Source organism: Mus caroli, unplaced genomic scaffold, assembly GCF_978045245.1.
Source record: "Mus caroli unplaced genomic scaffold, Mus_caroli_1 scaffold_8, whole genome shotgun sequence".
In the NCBI taxonomy this organism is placed as follows: domain Eukaryota; kingdom Metazoa; phylum Chordata; class Mammalia; order Rodentia; family Muridae; genus Mus; species Mus caroli.
The window spans coordinates 23,964,376-23,979,822 of NW_028227263.1; the positions used below are offsets into that span (position 1 = coordinate 23,964,376).

General features: G+C 49.7%; 1 protein-coding gene across 2 annotated transcripts in view; it reads right to left on the bottom strand.

The window, feature by feature from the left end:
- The window catches only part of Scnn1b (sodium channel epithelial 1 subunit beta), a 55,205-nt gene that overhangs the window by 6,885 nt on the left and 32,873 nt on the right, over window positions 1-15,447 (bottom strand). The window contains exons 2-7 of one of the 2 annotated variants that reach the window (XM_085841348.1): window positions 12,929-13,247; window positions 9,817-10,084; window positions 9,469-9,659; window positions 2,446-2,549; window positions 785-948; window positions 402-509 (exon numbers count right to left, since the gene is read on the bottom strand). In XM_085841348.1, the coding sequence (XP_085697474.1) occupies window positions 402-509; window positions 785-948; window positions 2,446-2,549; window positions 9,469-9,659; window positions 9,817-10,084; window positions 12,929-13,239 (1,146 nt within the window). In that variant the 5' untranslated portion in view covers window positions 13,240-13,247. Of the gene's footprint in view, window positions 1-401; window positions 510-784; window positions 949-2,445; window positions 2,550-9,468; window positions 9,660-9,816; window positions 10,085-12,928; window positions 13,251-15,447 lie in introns of both variants that reach the window. The other variant, XM_085841349.1, reaches the window with a different exon arrangement.

Here is a 15,447-nt window from a genome sequence, read left to right on the forward strand (position 1 = left end):
AAGGAAAAGCATGCCGAATGTCAGCACTGAAGCTCACACACAATTGGAGTTCCATCCTGGGTGTTCTTCCCAGGGAACACCTGCCAACTGAATGTAAGAGTGGGGCAGCCCTGGGCCTGGGGTGAGAATCCAGAGCCCTTGCCCTTGCAGCACCATGGTCCCAAGCGCCACTTACAAAACTGCAGCCATGTCTACCAGGCGCTGCATGCCTGTAAATCCCCCTACTGAAGATGGAGGAAAGAGTATTTCAAATTTTAGGTCAGCCTGGGCTGACATAGGGAAACCTTGTCTCAAAGTAGATAAGAAAGACAAGATTTGGCAGAGCCAGTCCAGCTGTCGTAGGGTAAAGGGGACAGGGCCCTAAGGTCCCCAAGGTCCCCAAGCCTGCACCGCCTTCACACCTGGATGGAATAGGTGGTGTTGTAGACACTGTACAGGTTCTTTATGGCAACATCGGAGCCGTTCATGGTGCAGGGACTGTAGGGCTCCCCCTTGTGTTGCAGCTTGTCCTGTGGAAAGAGGTGGCTCATGGAGACCCCTGGCAGTCCCTTCTGTATGAATGCACCTCCCCATGGAGCCAAGTGGATGCTGCAAAGGGCTGGGGAGTTTGCAAGTGCTGGAAGGCACAAGAGAGACCGGCGCCTTGCCAGGTACTGAGGTTTGCACCGAGCAAGGGTGGGCTGGGGCCATGAATGATATTTTCAGGCATGGGAGGGCAGCCTGGACAGGGGAGCTTCTCCCCTCAGCCCTCCCACTCAAGCTGCCCTGGGGACCCTGTCTTTACCACCAGCACCCCAATAGACGTCTCAGTTCCTGCCATGGCATAGATGCCCTCCTCTCTAATGAAGGGGTACGTCCTCTGCTCGTGAAGCATCAGCCTAGCCCCTGCTGTGGACGCAAGGAAGGGGACATAGTCCTCCTGACCGATGTCCAGGATCAGCTTGAGACCTGTTAGGGAAGGATAGCGTGGGTTATTGAGTTTGTGTATCCTGCAGATGGAAAGGAGGCCATCACCCAAGTGTTTAAGCCTTGTTCAGCCAAGGCATTCTCTGGGGCCCATAACTTCCTCCTGGGCTCCTGTGCCTTACCTGTATAGTTTCTCGTCTGCACGGCATGACCTGCCCACTCATGCTGCCCATCCCATCCCACACGACATGACATGTGACCTCATCTCTCCATCCCATTCCATCCCACACAATGACATGTGACCTCATCCTCTCCTCCCCATCCAGTGGCGTTGCTCCTTCCTGCTGCGCCTCCGAAGCCGAAGCTGCTTTTCCCTGGCTCTGGAATGCTGTTCCCGCCCTCTCCTTTCTTCTGGAGCTTCCCTCTCTTTCTTCAGGCTGCATCCAGTATCACTTTCCTCCAGCAGCTTTTCTGGTTGTTCAAAGCCTCAGAGCCTTCTGTGTGTCCTCTCCCAGCTCTGGAAAGTTCTGCCTGCCTCACCTCAACCGTATTCTCAGACTTTCCCCCCACTGGGTGCCTGGTTTAGAAGCAAAGACATGCTCCCTCACATCCCAGGGATCCTGGGGTGGCATCTCTGCCTGAGACTATCTGAGCCATCACTCACTGAACACTTGCTACATACTATGTGCTAGTGAGGTGTTTATTTATTTATTTAAGATAGGATCTGGCTAGGTAGCCCAGACTGGCCTCAAACAGGTGATCTTCCTGTTTCAGCCTCTTGATTGATGAGGTCACAGGCTTATGGCTTTATATCTGGCTATAAAGTGCTTTATTATAAAGTATCATATTGGATGTTCACAAAAGCCCATGAGGTACTATAATTATCTCCATTTTACAGGTAAGCAAACTGATGTACAAGGAGCTAAGGGACCTCTCTCAGGCCATACTGGGAGGAAATGGATTCTCTGGGGTTCTAACCAGGCCCACTGTGTCTCTCAAGTAAATCGCCCAGCAGTTTGCTGACTGTTTTCACTAACAAAGGCTGGGTGAAGGTGGTCAGTTCAGTGGGCCCCTCTCAGCCAGTGGCCCCGCTAGTCCAGGAATGCCATCCTGCCTTTTGATGACTTGGGTGTGTGTCTCTGTCTCTCCAAGCTCTTACTTTGCAGCTGAGGCTAGTCTTAAACCTGTGATCATCTTACTTCAGCCACTTAAGTGTACAGGAGTATACCACAGCAGCCAGCTTCCACTAGCCTTCCTCTAGAGGATAGCACAGTGCCGTTGGCATCAGTCCACCCCATGTGGAAGAAGCCAACCTCCACCCCAGGGTTCTTGGGGAACCACCCACTAGGATTCTCTTACCACATAACCGAGGACCCATAAAGGCCTTGGCCTCTCAGGGTTCGCAGTGGAGGCTCGGCAGTGACTCAGAGTCTCTGTGCTGACCTTAGGCTAAACCCTCAGTCTCACACCTGATGTCAGAGGGTCTTTAAGCCTCATGTGGTAGCATCTCATAGTTGTCCTTGGCAAACCAGAACTCACCAAATTCAGTCCCAGGGTTGGCAGAAGGAAGTGTCTTCTCTGTCATGCCCCAGTTGAAGATGTAGCAGTTGCCATAATCAGGGTAGAAGATAGGCGTGAAGTTCCTAAAGACACAGGGAAGGCTGGAGGGTGAGGGAGTTTCCTCTGGGAAGAAGGCTCTCCCAGGCCACTGTCTGCTCTGTTGAAGAGGGGCAGTGGGCAGTTTCTGCCTTTCATACACTTCAGAGAAGAGGCAGGAGGGAGAGGCTAAGTCAGAGCTCAGTTTTTTCCTTCTTGTCCATCCCCCTGTGGAAGCCAGCAAGGAGACCCCTGGAAGGCTGAGAGGAATCTGTACTGACTGGTTTTGTGTCAACTTGCCACAAGCTGGAGTTGTCACAGAAAAAGGAGCTTTAGGTGAGGAAATGCCTCCATGAGACCCAGCTGTAAGGCATTTTCTCAATTAGTGATCAAGGCAGAAGGGCTCCTTGTGGGCTGGTAGTCCTGCATTGTATAAGAAAGCAAACTGAGCAAGCCAGAAGAAGCAAGCCAGTAAGTAACATTCCTCCATGGCCTTTGCATCAGCTCCTGCTTCCTGACCTGCTTGAGTTCCAGTCCTGACTTCCTTTGGTGATGAACAGCAATATGGAAGTGTAAGCTGAATAAACCCTTCCCTCCCCAACTTGCTTCCTGGTCATGATATTTGTACAGGAATAGAAACCCTGACTAAGACAGAGTCTCTCCTGGCTGGGGCTGGTTAAGCCTTTGTGGCTTGTAAAGAAGAAATGTTCCAAGATGCCTGCCTCAGCCCCTACACCTTCAAAAGGATGTGGCCCTGTCTTGACCCCTTCTGCTTTTGGCTTTGAGACTTCCTTACTGTGCAGCCTAGGCTGACCTGGGACTGGGGATCCTCTGGCCTCTGGCACTCCTGGGACTCTAAGTGTGTACTCCTCCCTCTGCCTGGATTTGAGAAGGCTTCCTGCCTCTCTCTAAAGGAAGAGCTCTATAAAGTGATGCTGTTGCCGCGTTAGAAACTACCAGCAAAATCTCTCAATGCTGTTGATTAAATATGCAGTTCCAACTTCATGTCTCACAAATAGTAAATTTGTTTTAAAAATGTGTTTATTTAAATCAAGACCCAAATACTTTTAGTAGTTGTTTAATCGTACTTGGTTAGCAAGTCCTCTATGTCCAGTTTGACTGTGTCTCTTGGTTTAATAAGAAAAGCTCAGACCACACAAGCCTGATAACTGGAGACTGATTCCCAGGACCCATGGTGGGAAGGAGAAAACCAAGTTCCCAACGTTGTCTTCTGCCCTCTGAGGATACCCTATGGCAGTCATGCGTGCATGTGTGTATGCACACACAAATAATAACAAGATTAAAATGCATTTCTAATTTGGTCTAGGTAATAATTAAAGGCAAGGTAGCCTTGTACAAACTCCATCTCTCATAGCACAGATGCTTTACCGTTATCAAGAACCAGAGTCTAGAGGATGTGTGAAACAATGCGACAGACCGTCATCAAAAATGCAGACGGTGGGGACCTTGACTGTGTTAGTGACCCTGTTCCTTCAGTAAATGAATTGTGGGAGAAAAACATCTATAGACAGACAGAAACTCAAAATTCAGAGTGTGAGGTCAAACTCTGCAAGATCACTTCGTGTGTGCAAGCTACAAAGTGGATTTCATAGATGGTCCTGGGCACAGGGGAGGGTGGGTGGCGAGTCCCCAGAGGCTGGGGAGTGCAGTGTGGGATGAATGATGGCAGAACCACCCCTCAGGAACACAGAGGTCAGCTGCTGTGCAGCTCAGCAGGGTGATGGCTGCTCATGACAACTTAGAACACATTTTACATAAGCTAGACACCGGGGCTGGCATGGTGGGGTATGCCTGTCAGCCAGCCTCTTGGGGTGCTGAGGAAGGAGAATCTCCAATTTGAGATCAGCCTGGGCTATGTAGTGAGCTTTTGTTTCAAACCAAAACCCAAAAACAAAATAAAAAACAAACAAAACAGTCCTACAAAAAACAAACAAACAAACAAACAAACTGGAATTGAGGTTTCCAAATCAAGGAAGGAGAAACATTTTGGAAGGTGAAGGGGCCTTGATTTGTTCACTGTGTGTTGTAGCAGCAGGACATGGTCACACTGTCATGTCAGTACATGTGGGCACACGTAAGTATACACAGTGCACATGGATATATACTCCTATCCATTTTCAAAAAGATTATCGATTAGAAGGACCTGTAATGCTGTTCCCTGACAGCCATCCTGTGCTAGAATCCCTGCAGAAGCCCACTCTCCACCATTGCTCTTCAATAGTCAGCTTATGCTAGGGTCCTCACAGAAACCCTGTTCCTTGCTGCTCACAGGCTTCTTTACCTAGGCTCCGCCTCCTCATTCACTACAGTTGAGCCTGCTCCAGATGTATGCAAACACAGACCTCTGCACATGATGATCCTTGTATCTAGCACCTTATTTAACCAGCCCATCAAATAGCTGGTTTCTTCTTTTCCTTCAGTTTCATTTCCTCCCAAGACCTCAGTCTCCACCCCAGCCCCAAGCAAAGTGATGGAGCGCTGCTGACTATGATGAGGAGTTAGGAATGGACTCCCCCTCAGATTTCCACTTCTTTATTACCTTCAATTCAGTACAAGACTGGGAAATCACACCACTTTATAGGCTTTCGTGTCTGTTACCCCTGCTGTGGACCCTGAGCCCGACCTTGATCTGTGACAGCCAGAGGTCAGAATAGTCTGCCCTTAACTGACTTCTGGCTTTGTCCTTTCCTAGCCCAGCAAGCTTGAAGATGTCCCGAATGTCTCTGTTAGTACATCCCAAGGACACTAGCAGCAGCTGCTACCTTCCAGGACTGAGCTGAGGGCGAGATGCCTAGTATACTGGGATGTGAAAAGCCCCTTGGCTAGTGCTGTCCACACCTCTTGTTTCCAGGACCTGGCACACAATGCAGCAGCACACAGACAGTTGGTAAATATTTGTTGAATAAATAATATGATAAGGACACTAGATTGATAGACCGGGGGGGGGGGGGAAGGGGAGTGGAGTGTAAAGGTGGGTCAGGGAAGGTGTCTGGGCCAAGGTGAAGTGAGACTCTTGTAGGTAGAAAAGGAAAGGGCATTATCCTGCTGGGGGCTCAGCACTGGCAAAGGCTTGAAGGGGAACAGGTGCACCACGGTGTCTATATACTGTGTGGGTCATAGCTAAGACCACAGGCAGAGAGCAGAGCGAACAGGCTGCAGCCAGGCCCTGCTCTGAAGGGAGAGACCTCGCCCCAGGCCATGAGGACACAGTGTTCCCAAGTGACTGTCTTGGGTAGATGGCAGCCCAGAAGGGAGCAGAGGCTGCCAGGGTGTGGCCAGTTCCCTCCTGCCGCAGGCTGCACTCCAGGTTATTGTCTGTGCCAACTATTCATTTGTTGGTAATGCCTGTCACCCAGTGAGGCTGTGCCCATCTCTGATTCCCTCTAGTTCCAGAATGAGGGTCCCCTCTGCAAACATTTTCTGGGACATGAACCTGGAATGCAAGCAAGCCTTCAGAAGTGACCGGGAACTATCCAGGGACACGCTTGCTCACTTGTGAGGCCAGATCCTCTGCAGATTTGAGCTTAGGAGCTCCACACCAGACTGTACAACATATCTAGAAGAGGAGGGGGGAGGGAAGTGGGGTGGATGTGGGAAAATGGCTCCGTCAGTAAAGTGCTAGCTGCCAAAGCATAAGGACCCAAGTTTAGATTTCTAACATCCATGAGTCTACTTGCCCCCTCCAACACATCATGTGACCACTTGCTTACTCCACCACATCATGTGACTCACTTCCAGAGCAAGGGCAGGCAATACCCAATCAAGGAAGATGATGTCATGGATGCTATAACCTGGCCACCATGTGCCACCAACTCTGGTTCCTTAAAGGTGTCAGCTGGCCTCTCAGCAGGCCATCACCCCTGCTAAGATCAAACATGTCCACCCACATCAAGACCTTCCCACAGGACATCCAACCAATGCTCTGAAGCATTCAGGGTCACCCCCAACAAAGAGGCTTGAGAAATTGTCCTACCAAGGAGAATCCATGTTCTCCTGTGCTCCTGAATGGAGTCCTAGTCAGGACAGTATCACGTGGGAAAACGGATGCAATCAGAACAAAGCACACTGTTTCCTTCCTAAAGACAGGCTAGTTTGCATTCGTTGCAGTTTGCCTCTGTTGTGCTAGGTTCTGGCCCAGGACTCTTACGCTCCACCCAGGTGATCCACTCTATGACCTACGTCATATTCATTGTCTTAGTTTTGACAAATTACAGCTGTGAGGCACGATGCTAAGAAAAGAGACCACAGCCAGGGGATCAAAGAGTTCTATGCACTGGTGTGTGTGTGTGTGTGGTGTGGTTTATATGTGTGCATGTGTGTATATATGTGGTATGTGTGGTTTATATGTGTGGTATATATTTGTGCATGGGTGTGCATCTGTGTGCCTGTGTGTATGTACGTGTGTGGTATATGTGTGTGGAGTCAGGCTATGAACCAGAGAGGCGTTGGTGCTGGGGATACAGGCGTGTGCAGCCAGACCCAGCTTTTCACATGGGTCCCAGGGATACAAACTCAGGTCCTTCCGCTTGCATAGGAAGTGATAGCATCCCTGGGGCCATCTCCTCAGTCTCCTTCCTGTCTTTGCCACTTTTCAACAAATATGAAAGAATTCCACAGTCAGCTTTAAAAAAAATGTGATGAGAATTTGACCTACGTGTCAGGCTCAGATCTAAGCACTTTATCATAGCCCAACTCATTAAATCCCCTAAGAGCTCTATAAGGTTATTTCACTCACCCCATTTGTTAGATGAGCAAACTGAGGCATAGAAACCTAAGTAGCTTTCTGATCTTCCACTGCCAAGATGCAGATTTTTTTGGTAAAGACCCTTGTAGGATGTGAATGAAGGCTTGACTATTGTTGATATGGGCACAGCCATGCCCAGGACCCCAGTGCCTCAAACCCAAGGGAGTGGCAAAGCCTCCCTGTGAGAGCTCAGAGGGATGGAAAGACCAAGTGCAAATATTGACGTCATGTGCAGAAAATGTCAACCATAGTGTTCTCCCCTTGAAGAGCAGGCTTGAAGACTGCCCTTCCAGAGAGACTGCTCCTACCAAGATCAGGTAGACCTATCTCCTTGATCCAGCTGTATGTCATAAGCCAGGCCTCCTTGTCTATCAGTATATAATAACCTGTCTCCTGTTCTGCTGTATGTGATAACCCACCTCTTGGTTCAGGTGTATGTAATAGTTCCACCTCCTGGTACAGGTGTATGTAATAGTCCCAGCTCCTTGTTCAGGTGTATGTAATAGTCCCAGCTCCTGGTACAGGTGTATGTAATAGTCCCAGCTCCTTGTTCAGGTGTATGTAATAGTCCCAGCTCCTTGTTCAGGTGTATGTAATAGTCCCAGCTCCTTGTTCAGGTGTATGTAATAGTCCCAGCTCCTTGTTCAGGTGTATGTAATAGTCCCAGCTCCTTGTTCAGCTGTATGACCTTGAACACTAAGTCCTTCAGACACTAAAGTGAGTGCCGAGGCCGAGGTTCAGGATAAGGCACAGAAGGCACTTGGTCTGACCACAACAGTCAAAAGGGGTCCAGCCTTCAGCTTGTTGAGACCTAGAGATTGGACTAAGAAAATCAAGGTGTCTTATATGCACCCAAGGGCAAGTTTAGGAGAAACAGGCTTAGGCTGGCTGTTCTGAAACACGGTGACAGGCAATATTAGTTGCTTTGGTGGAGAGGACCCTTCTGATGACTGTGGTGCTGGTGTGTTCAGACAGCCACTTGACGTTACTGAGGCAAGTGTTGTATGACTGACAATTGCATATGAATTGATAAAAGGACAGGAACTGGAGAGAGAGAGAGAGAGAGAGAGAGAGAGAGAGAGAGAGAGAGAGAAGCCAAGGAATACTTGGTCCTCCTGTCTCTGCCTCCGGAGCACTAGGACACAGGCTTGAACTGTCACATTTGGTTTGTGACACCATGTGCAAAATGCCTGCCCAGTACCAGCACACCCATGCCTAGGGGAGGGCAGAGTGCAGCTCTCAGCCTATTCTTCACTGAGCCTTGTTCAGGGTGTAGGCTACCGTCCCTGCAAGATGAATCTGGAAGTATGTCCTGTGTCCTTAGGAAGGAACCCCCGAGCAGCAGCAGCAGAGTTGAGAACTGAAGTGTGGGAGCTCAGGCCAGGAGATGCACAAGTCGCCATGCCCAGGAAGACAAAGGTGGGACTCTGAACAAGCTGAAAGGTCCCTAGACTTTCTGGGTCATTGTCACACTTGCTCTTTCACTCTCAACATGAAGAGACATTGTAGGGAAGAGGAAGATTTTGAGCCCCCATAAGCCTTGCTCTACATGCTAGTGTGGGCCTAACATATGCCCTTCACAGCAACTGGGAAAGGTGGGTAAATGCTTGTCCTGTTTTAGAAAGCGAAAGTCCGGCAATGCCAGCCAGGTGCCCACCCAGATATGCCACCAGGTGGTTGTGTGTGTGTAGCCCAGAATTCTTTGGCCTGTCCCCCCCCCCCCTCACACACACACACACACACACCAGCACCACCACTATCTATCTCCCAGCTGTTGGGAGCTGCAAGCTAATGGCCTAAGGCTGCTCCTGTTCCTGGGGTGGCCAACAGCCAAGCCTGGCTGATGGAGACATTATAAGAGGCCTGGCCTCTGTCAAGGGAAGACAACTCGAATTCTATTCATGCACCCCAGCACGCCTTCCCATGAATCAGGTCTGCCCAGGCTTCACCCAGAGTCATCGAATCCTTGCAGATCCTTATCTGCCTTCCTTATCTGCCTGCCTTGCTGACTTCTCCCAAAGTGATTCCCTCCAGTGTCATGAGCTGTCTCGGACGTGCCTCGAGCAGGCTGCAACAAGACACTGAGGCACAGATCAGCCTGTGTGCTGTAGACAGCTACTCAGATCTAGGATCCGAACCCTGGCGGGCCAGGCTGCTAACTCATTCTGTCTGTCAGGGCAGAGGACAGGAGTTGCTCTCACCGATGACTGCAGGGCTCTGTTCCAAACAGGCAGGCTAGGATTATGCGATCAGGAGCATAGCCCATCCCCACCAGGTCCTGAGGAAGCACTTGTGAGAAGATGTTGGTGGCCTGCAGGATGTACCACTCAGTTACGGCCTGGGTGGCACTGGTGAAGTTCCGCAAGGTACACACGCTTCCATTGGCACTGCACTGTGAGATGGAAAAGAAGAAGACAGGAAGGCCACTGCCCCGAGGAACCCAGGAAGGAGTGGCAGCACTTCCCAGGAAGGAATCTGCCCAGTGGCTTCACCCTGGTGGTGGGAAATGTGTTAGAATTCTAGGTCACGCATGCGCTTGAGGAACTTACCAGCCTCATGGCCACTTTGCATCCCTGAGCATTGCAGGTGCTTCCTGGAGCTGGGTTGCTGCTGTTGTGGCTGTCCCCAAACAGGTTGAGAACCACTGGGTGGTCAGGGTTCCGCTCATCAATAAGGACCAGGGGTGTGTGGTTCCAGATGGTAAAGTTCAGGGTCCTGGTGGTGTTGCTGTGGCTGGCCTCTGGAGCCAGAATCTTTTCTAGGACTGCCTCCATTAGCTCATCCAAGTCCTTGAGCAAGTGCTTGACCTTGGAGTACCTAAGTGGGGAGGAGAGGTTGGGTCAGGTGGGCAAGGAGCCACCACAGAAAGAGTGTGTGGAATCTGGGGTCTTCTTGCACCTCAGTGAATTAAGAACTTGTCCCCAAGGCAGGGAGGGCCTGGTGATGTATACCCGAATCCCAGTTATTCTGGAGGCTGAAGCAGGAGGAGCATAAGTTCAAGCCCATGGCCAACTTGGTGACATTCTGCCTCATTCTTTCTTAAAGAGCTAAGGATGTGTTCTAGCAAAAGGGTGCTTGCCGGCATGTGTGAAGCCATTGAGATACCGCCTCCCTCCCATGGCATCCACGGTTCTTCTCTCTATTGTCCGTTCGGTTCATCTATCAACCAAATACTTATTCAGCATCTGCCATGTGCCAGGTGACGGCGGCCAGGACAACCAAGAAAACCCATTGTAGTGAGTAACTTGCTTTCTAGAACTTTACTACAGACAAGAGTATCTTCTGTCACTCAGGTCTTAGATTTGTCAGGCTGTTTTACCCCAGGTCCTTTGCACACATTGTATTTACAACTCGAGTCCCACCTCCATCCCTCCTGGCTAACTTCTGCTCATGCCTTGAGACCGTTTTTTTACTGACTGGACACCGACCTGTCTGACCTCAACCCTGACTAGATGAGGTCTCTTTGTCTCTATACCCTGAAGCTTTCCCATTGTGTGAGGGAGAGACAGCATGGAAGGATGGGTGCAAAGTGGCCCTTCTGGAGTTAGACCAGGCCCGGGGACAAACTCTAGGCTTCTCATGCTGTGCGGTTGAACAGTGTGCTCACCCTCTGAACCCACATTCCCTCACCAGTGGACTGGGGTTGCTACAGGAGTGTTTGCCTTAGGAAGGGCTGTACGTGAGAGAGTTACACCAGTTCCCCAAAGCACAATCAGCACAAGCATGGTGTGTGTGTGTGTGTGTGTGTGTGTGTGTGTGTGTGAGAGAGAGAGAGAGAGAGAGAGAGAGTTTTTAATCATCAAAGTAATAACTCAATATTTTTAGAAAAAAATTTTAAAATGTAGGTCTTAAAATTTAAAGAACATTACTATTTTATGTGCATGCACACTTTGCCTGTCTCTGTGTATGTACACTGCACACTTGCTAGTGCCTGTGGAAGTCAGAAGAGGGTTTCATGTTCTCTGGATTCATACTCTCTGGAACTGGGGTTATAGATTGTGAACTACATAAGGATGCTGAAAACTGAACCTGCATCCTCTGGAAAACCGACAACTGCCCTTAACCACTGAGCCATCCCTCCAGCCTCCAACACCCTTTTCAAACATCTTGCCTGTGTGTATGTCTGTTCACCATGTGCACACCTGGTGCCCAAAGAGAGCAGAAGAGGGAACTGACTTCCTTGAGGCTGGAGTTACAGGCCATTGTGAGCTGTGTCATGTGGGTGCTGGGATTTTGAACCTAGGTCCTCTGGAAGAGTAGCTGGTGCTTTTAACTGATGAGACATTTCTCTGGATCCAATATGGAAAAAAATCCTAATGGTTGTTTCCTCCGGCAGGTTATATAGAGGGCAGGGACTTGGTTCTGCTTGTTGATAAAATTTTCACCATGTGGAACAGTGTCTGGCATACAGTAGATGCTCAATAAACACAAGCGCAATATATAAATAAATGCAGCGTTGCTGACAGCAGGAGTTGCTGCATGTATCTGGCTGTACAACCCAGGCTGGCCCTGGAATCATTCTGCCTCTGATGCTGGGGTTGTAGGTGTATGCCACTGTATGTGGCTTATAGATGTAGATGTAGCTACAGATGTGCAAGGGCTGTGGAGATGGCTCAGCTGGAAAACTGCCTGATGTACAAGCAGGAGGACCTGAGTTTGGTTCTCAGTGCCTATGGGAAAAGGTGTGGTAGAGCAAATTAGGAACCCCAGGGCTGAGGATCTGGAGAAAAGTATTGATTCTCTCTGGGAATTGGTAGCTGACCAGTATATACTAATTAGTGAGCCTGCATCATAACAATAAACCCTGTACCCCTCCCCACCAAGGCTCAGGGGTCCGCACAGAAGAGGGGGTGGAGAGATTACAAGAGCCAGAGGCAGTCAATGTCTGTAACAAAACACCGTTTGCAATGGTATGACACGCACAATTGCACCCATGGACTCACAGCAGGAGCTGAATAAGATCAAGCTGAGATCCCAGCAGGGTGGGGGAGGGGCTCGTGCAGCCTCCCTCCCAGCTGAGGAGCTCAGAAATGAATGACTGCTTGGGGAGGGAAGTCGGTTTTCTTCAGGGATTTGGACCCTAAGAGACTGCCTGTGTTCTAGTAGATGGTCTTTCATCATCTATGCACATAAGACAGCGCTAAGTGGTCCTGGGGGGCGGGGAGGGAGAGAGAGGGAGAGAGAGGGAGAGAGAGGGAGAGAGAGGGAGAGAGAGAGAGAGAGAGAGAGAGAGAGAGAGAGAGAGAGAGAGAGCGAGCCAGAGAGTGCACGTGAAGTTGGGAGGGAAAAGAGGTGGGGGGATAAGGAGGGAAGAGCTGGAGGGGAGGTGACGGGGGATGGATTTTATCCAAATGCATTATACACAAGGATATAATATATGGATATTAAATACAATATTTTAAAAAAGAAGATGGACAGTGTGGAGGCACAGACCAGAGGCTGACCTTGCCTCCATTCCAAAGCTATATAGATGTAGCCATATTGCAGTTTTCTTTAAATCCAGAAAGCTTGGGTCTTTTAAATTCTTACATGTTGAAATGGATGAAAGCAAAAAGGGAAAGAAACGAAGGGAAGAATAAAAGAACAGAAGAACTGTGGGGAGAAAGGGGCAGCGGAAAAAGAGGGGAGAGAAGAGCCAGCTTTGTTCCGGGGACCACCTACTGGAAGGGGCTGGAATTGCAGACGGTGACTGCCGGGAAGTTCATCGTCTTGAAGCCCATGGAGAGTGAGACGCTGACCTCCCAGCTCAGGTAGGTCTGGATGAAGACTCCCCACTGCCAGCACACCAGGCAGGCGAAGAGCAGCGTGAGCAGGAACCACATGGCCTTCTTCTTGGGCCCCTCGCAGATGATGCGTTTGGGGCCGTGGGTGTTGGTGTTATTGCAGTACCACACTAGCAGCTCCTTGTAGGTGTAGCCTGGGCCCTTCTGCAACCTGTGCAGGCACTTCAGCAGGTACTTCTTCACTGGCATGGTGGCACCTGCTGGGACATGGGATACCATCAGACAGGACCCTGTCAAGGCGGTCACAAGCCTGGAGGGTGGTCACATAGGCATCCTTTGCCCACCTCAGCCTACTTTCCACCTGACTATCCATCTATTCATTCAACAGAAAAGCACTTAGTGAGTGACTATGGCGTGACTGAACCAGTATCACTGGATTTGATGAGCAAATCAAACAAGCTCTCTCTCCCTCTCGTGCGCTCTCTCTCTCTCTCTCTCTCTCTCTCTCTCTCTCTCTCTCTCTCTCTCTCTCTCTCTCTCTCTCTCTCTCTCTCTCTCTCTCTCCCTCTCTTCTCCCCTCCCCCAACCCCTGCTCTGGGATTACAGGCATGTACTACCATACCCATCCTAGTGACCAAAGTTTTTGACCCCAGGGAATGCCCAGCATAATGGGCCAGTTACTAAGTTTCTCAGCCCAAGTTTTCCTCATATAAAATGTTGACATACCTAACACTCTCACTTCATTAAAAAATTAACTATTTTTTTAAAGTTTATATATCATCTATCTCTCTAATCTATCATCTACCCATCTATCTACCTATCTATCTATCTATCTATCTATCTATCTATCTATCTATCCTTCCATCTGTCTGTCTGTCTACCTATCTATCATGTGCCTGAGTGTGTCAGTGCATGCATACGTATGCACAACTTTCAGGACTCCATCCTCTCCTTCTCCCATGTGAGTCTGAGACTGAACTGAGGTCGTCAGGTTCATGAGCAAGTGCCTTACCTGCTGAGCTGTCTCTCCAGTCCCCACACCTTCTCCTTTCAGAGGAGCTGAATTTGGAGCCCTATGTATGCTAGACAAGTCCTCTGTCACTGACTTCCACCTCAGACCCTGTCGCAGCTAATTTATGGAATTGCCCAGAAGTTTAAAAAAAAAAAATGTGCCAAGTCCGGAGCTTGACCTCCCTAAGTGAGGCAGGTGCTGGCGGCATTCTGACTCGCCGCAGTGGACCGGTGCATGATAAAAATCACCCAGCAGAAATGCTGGTCTTCTGAATGGGACCAGCACAAAGGCTGGGGCTCTGCACCCTGAGATCCTAGAGGCACGAGAGGCAACGGCTAAAAATGAGGTCGCTGAGTAGGCATGGTGGTGCCTGTTTGTAATCTCATCATCTGGGAGCTGAGGCAGGTGGTTTGCCGTGAGTTCCAGGATACCTTGGGCTGCAGAGTGAGACCCTGACTCATAAAAAGCAAGGGTTTGGAATCTAGGGAATCGGAGGAGCACTTTCTAGCCTGTGGGAGGCTTTGGGCTCCACAGTCAGAAAGAGGGGGTGGGACAGAGAAGAAGAAAAGAAAAAGGAGGAGGAGGAGGAAGAGAAGAAAAGAAGAAGAAAGAGGAAAAGAAGAGAAGAGGAAAAGAAGAAAATAAGAGACTATGGGTATGAATGAATATGACACTACAAAAGATGAAAATAATAAAAGAAAAGAATTAGGCTGGGAGCTCAGTGGGTGAGGTGCTTGCCCAGCTTACACAAAGCCCTGGGTTTGGGACCCAGCAGCACACAGACCAAGTGTGTGATGCACACCTACAACCCCAACAGAAGGATCAAGGCCATTCCCAGATCATAGTGAGTGCAAAGCCAGCCTGACGACATGAGACCCTGTCTCAAAAAACAAAAGTCCGAGATCTGATTGTCACCCCCCAGTTTACATATGTAACTTGCCTGTAGGTTGGGAATTCCAGAGGGGTAGAGGAAGCTTGTTCATTTTGCTAGTCACTGGGTCCAGAGGGACAAACTCAATGCTGGATGTGCACGTGGTTGAGGGGGGGCCATTAAGTCTTAGATTGGAAAGAATGCTCCAGCAGCTCCATAGGACAGGTTGGAATGGGGGGGGGGCTTAGAGCATTGGGTGGCAGCCAGGGAAGACTCTCAGACCTTTCTAGATCTGTCTCCCAGAGACACAGGAGGCAGGGCTCATGCAGAACATGTGATCCCCAGCCCTTGGCTCCTCCCATCCCTGCTTAGTCCACCTTCAAGGTCAGCAGCAGAGGCTCTCTCTTCCTTGAAGCTGTCCTGACTCTGAGCTGCAGTGGCATTCACTTTGTTGTGAGGGCCACTTCCTGCTGGGGATGCTTTGTGGGGACACGTGGTACCAGCTGACCCCATGCTGATGCACAATGGGAGTTTGTCATTTACAACTGATGGAAGGAGTTCATCTCTCTTTACC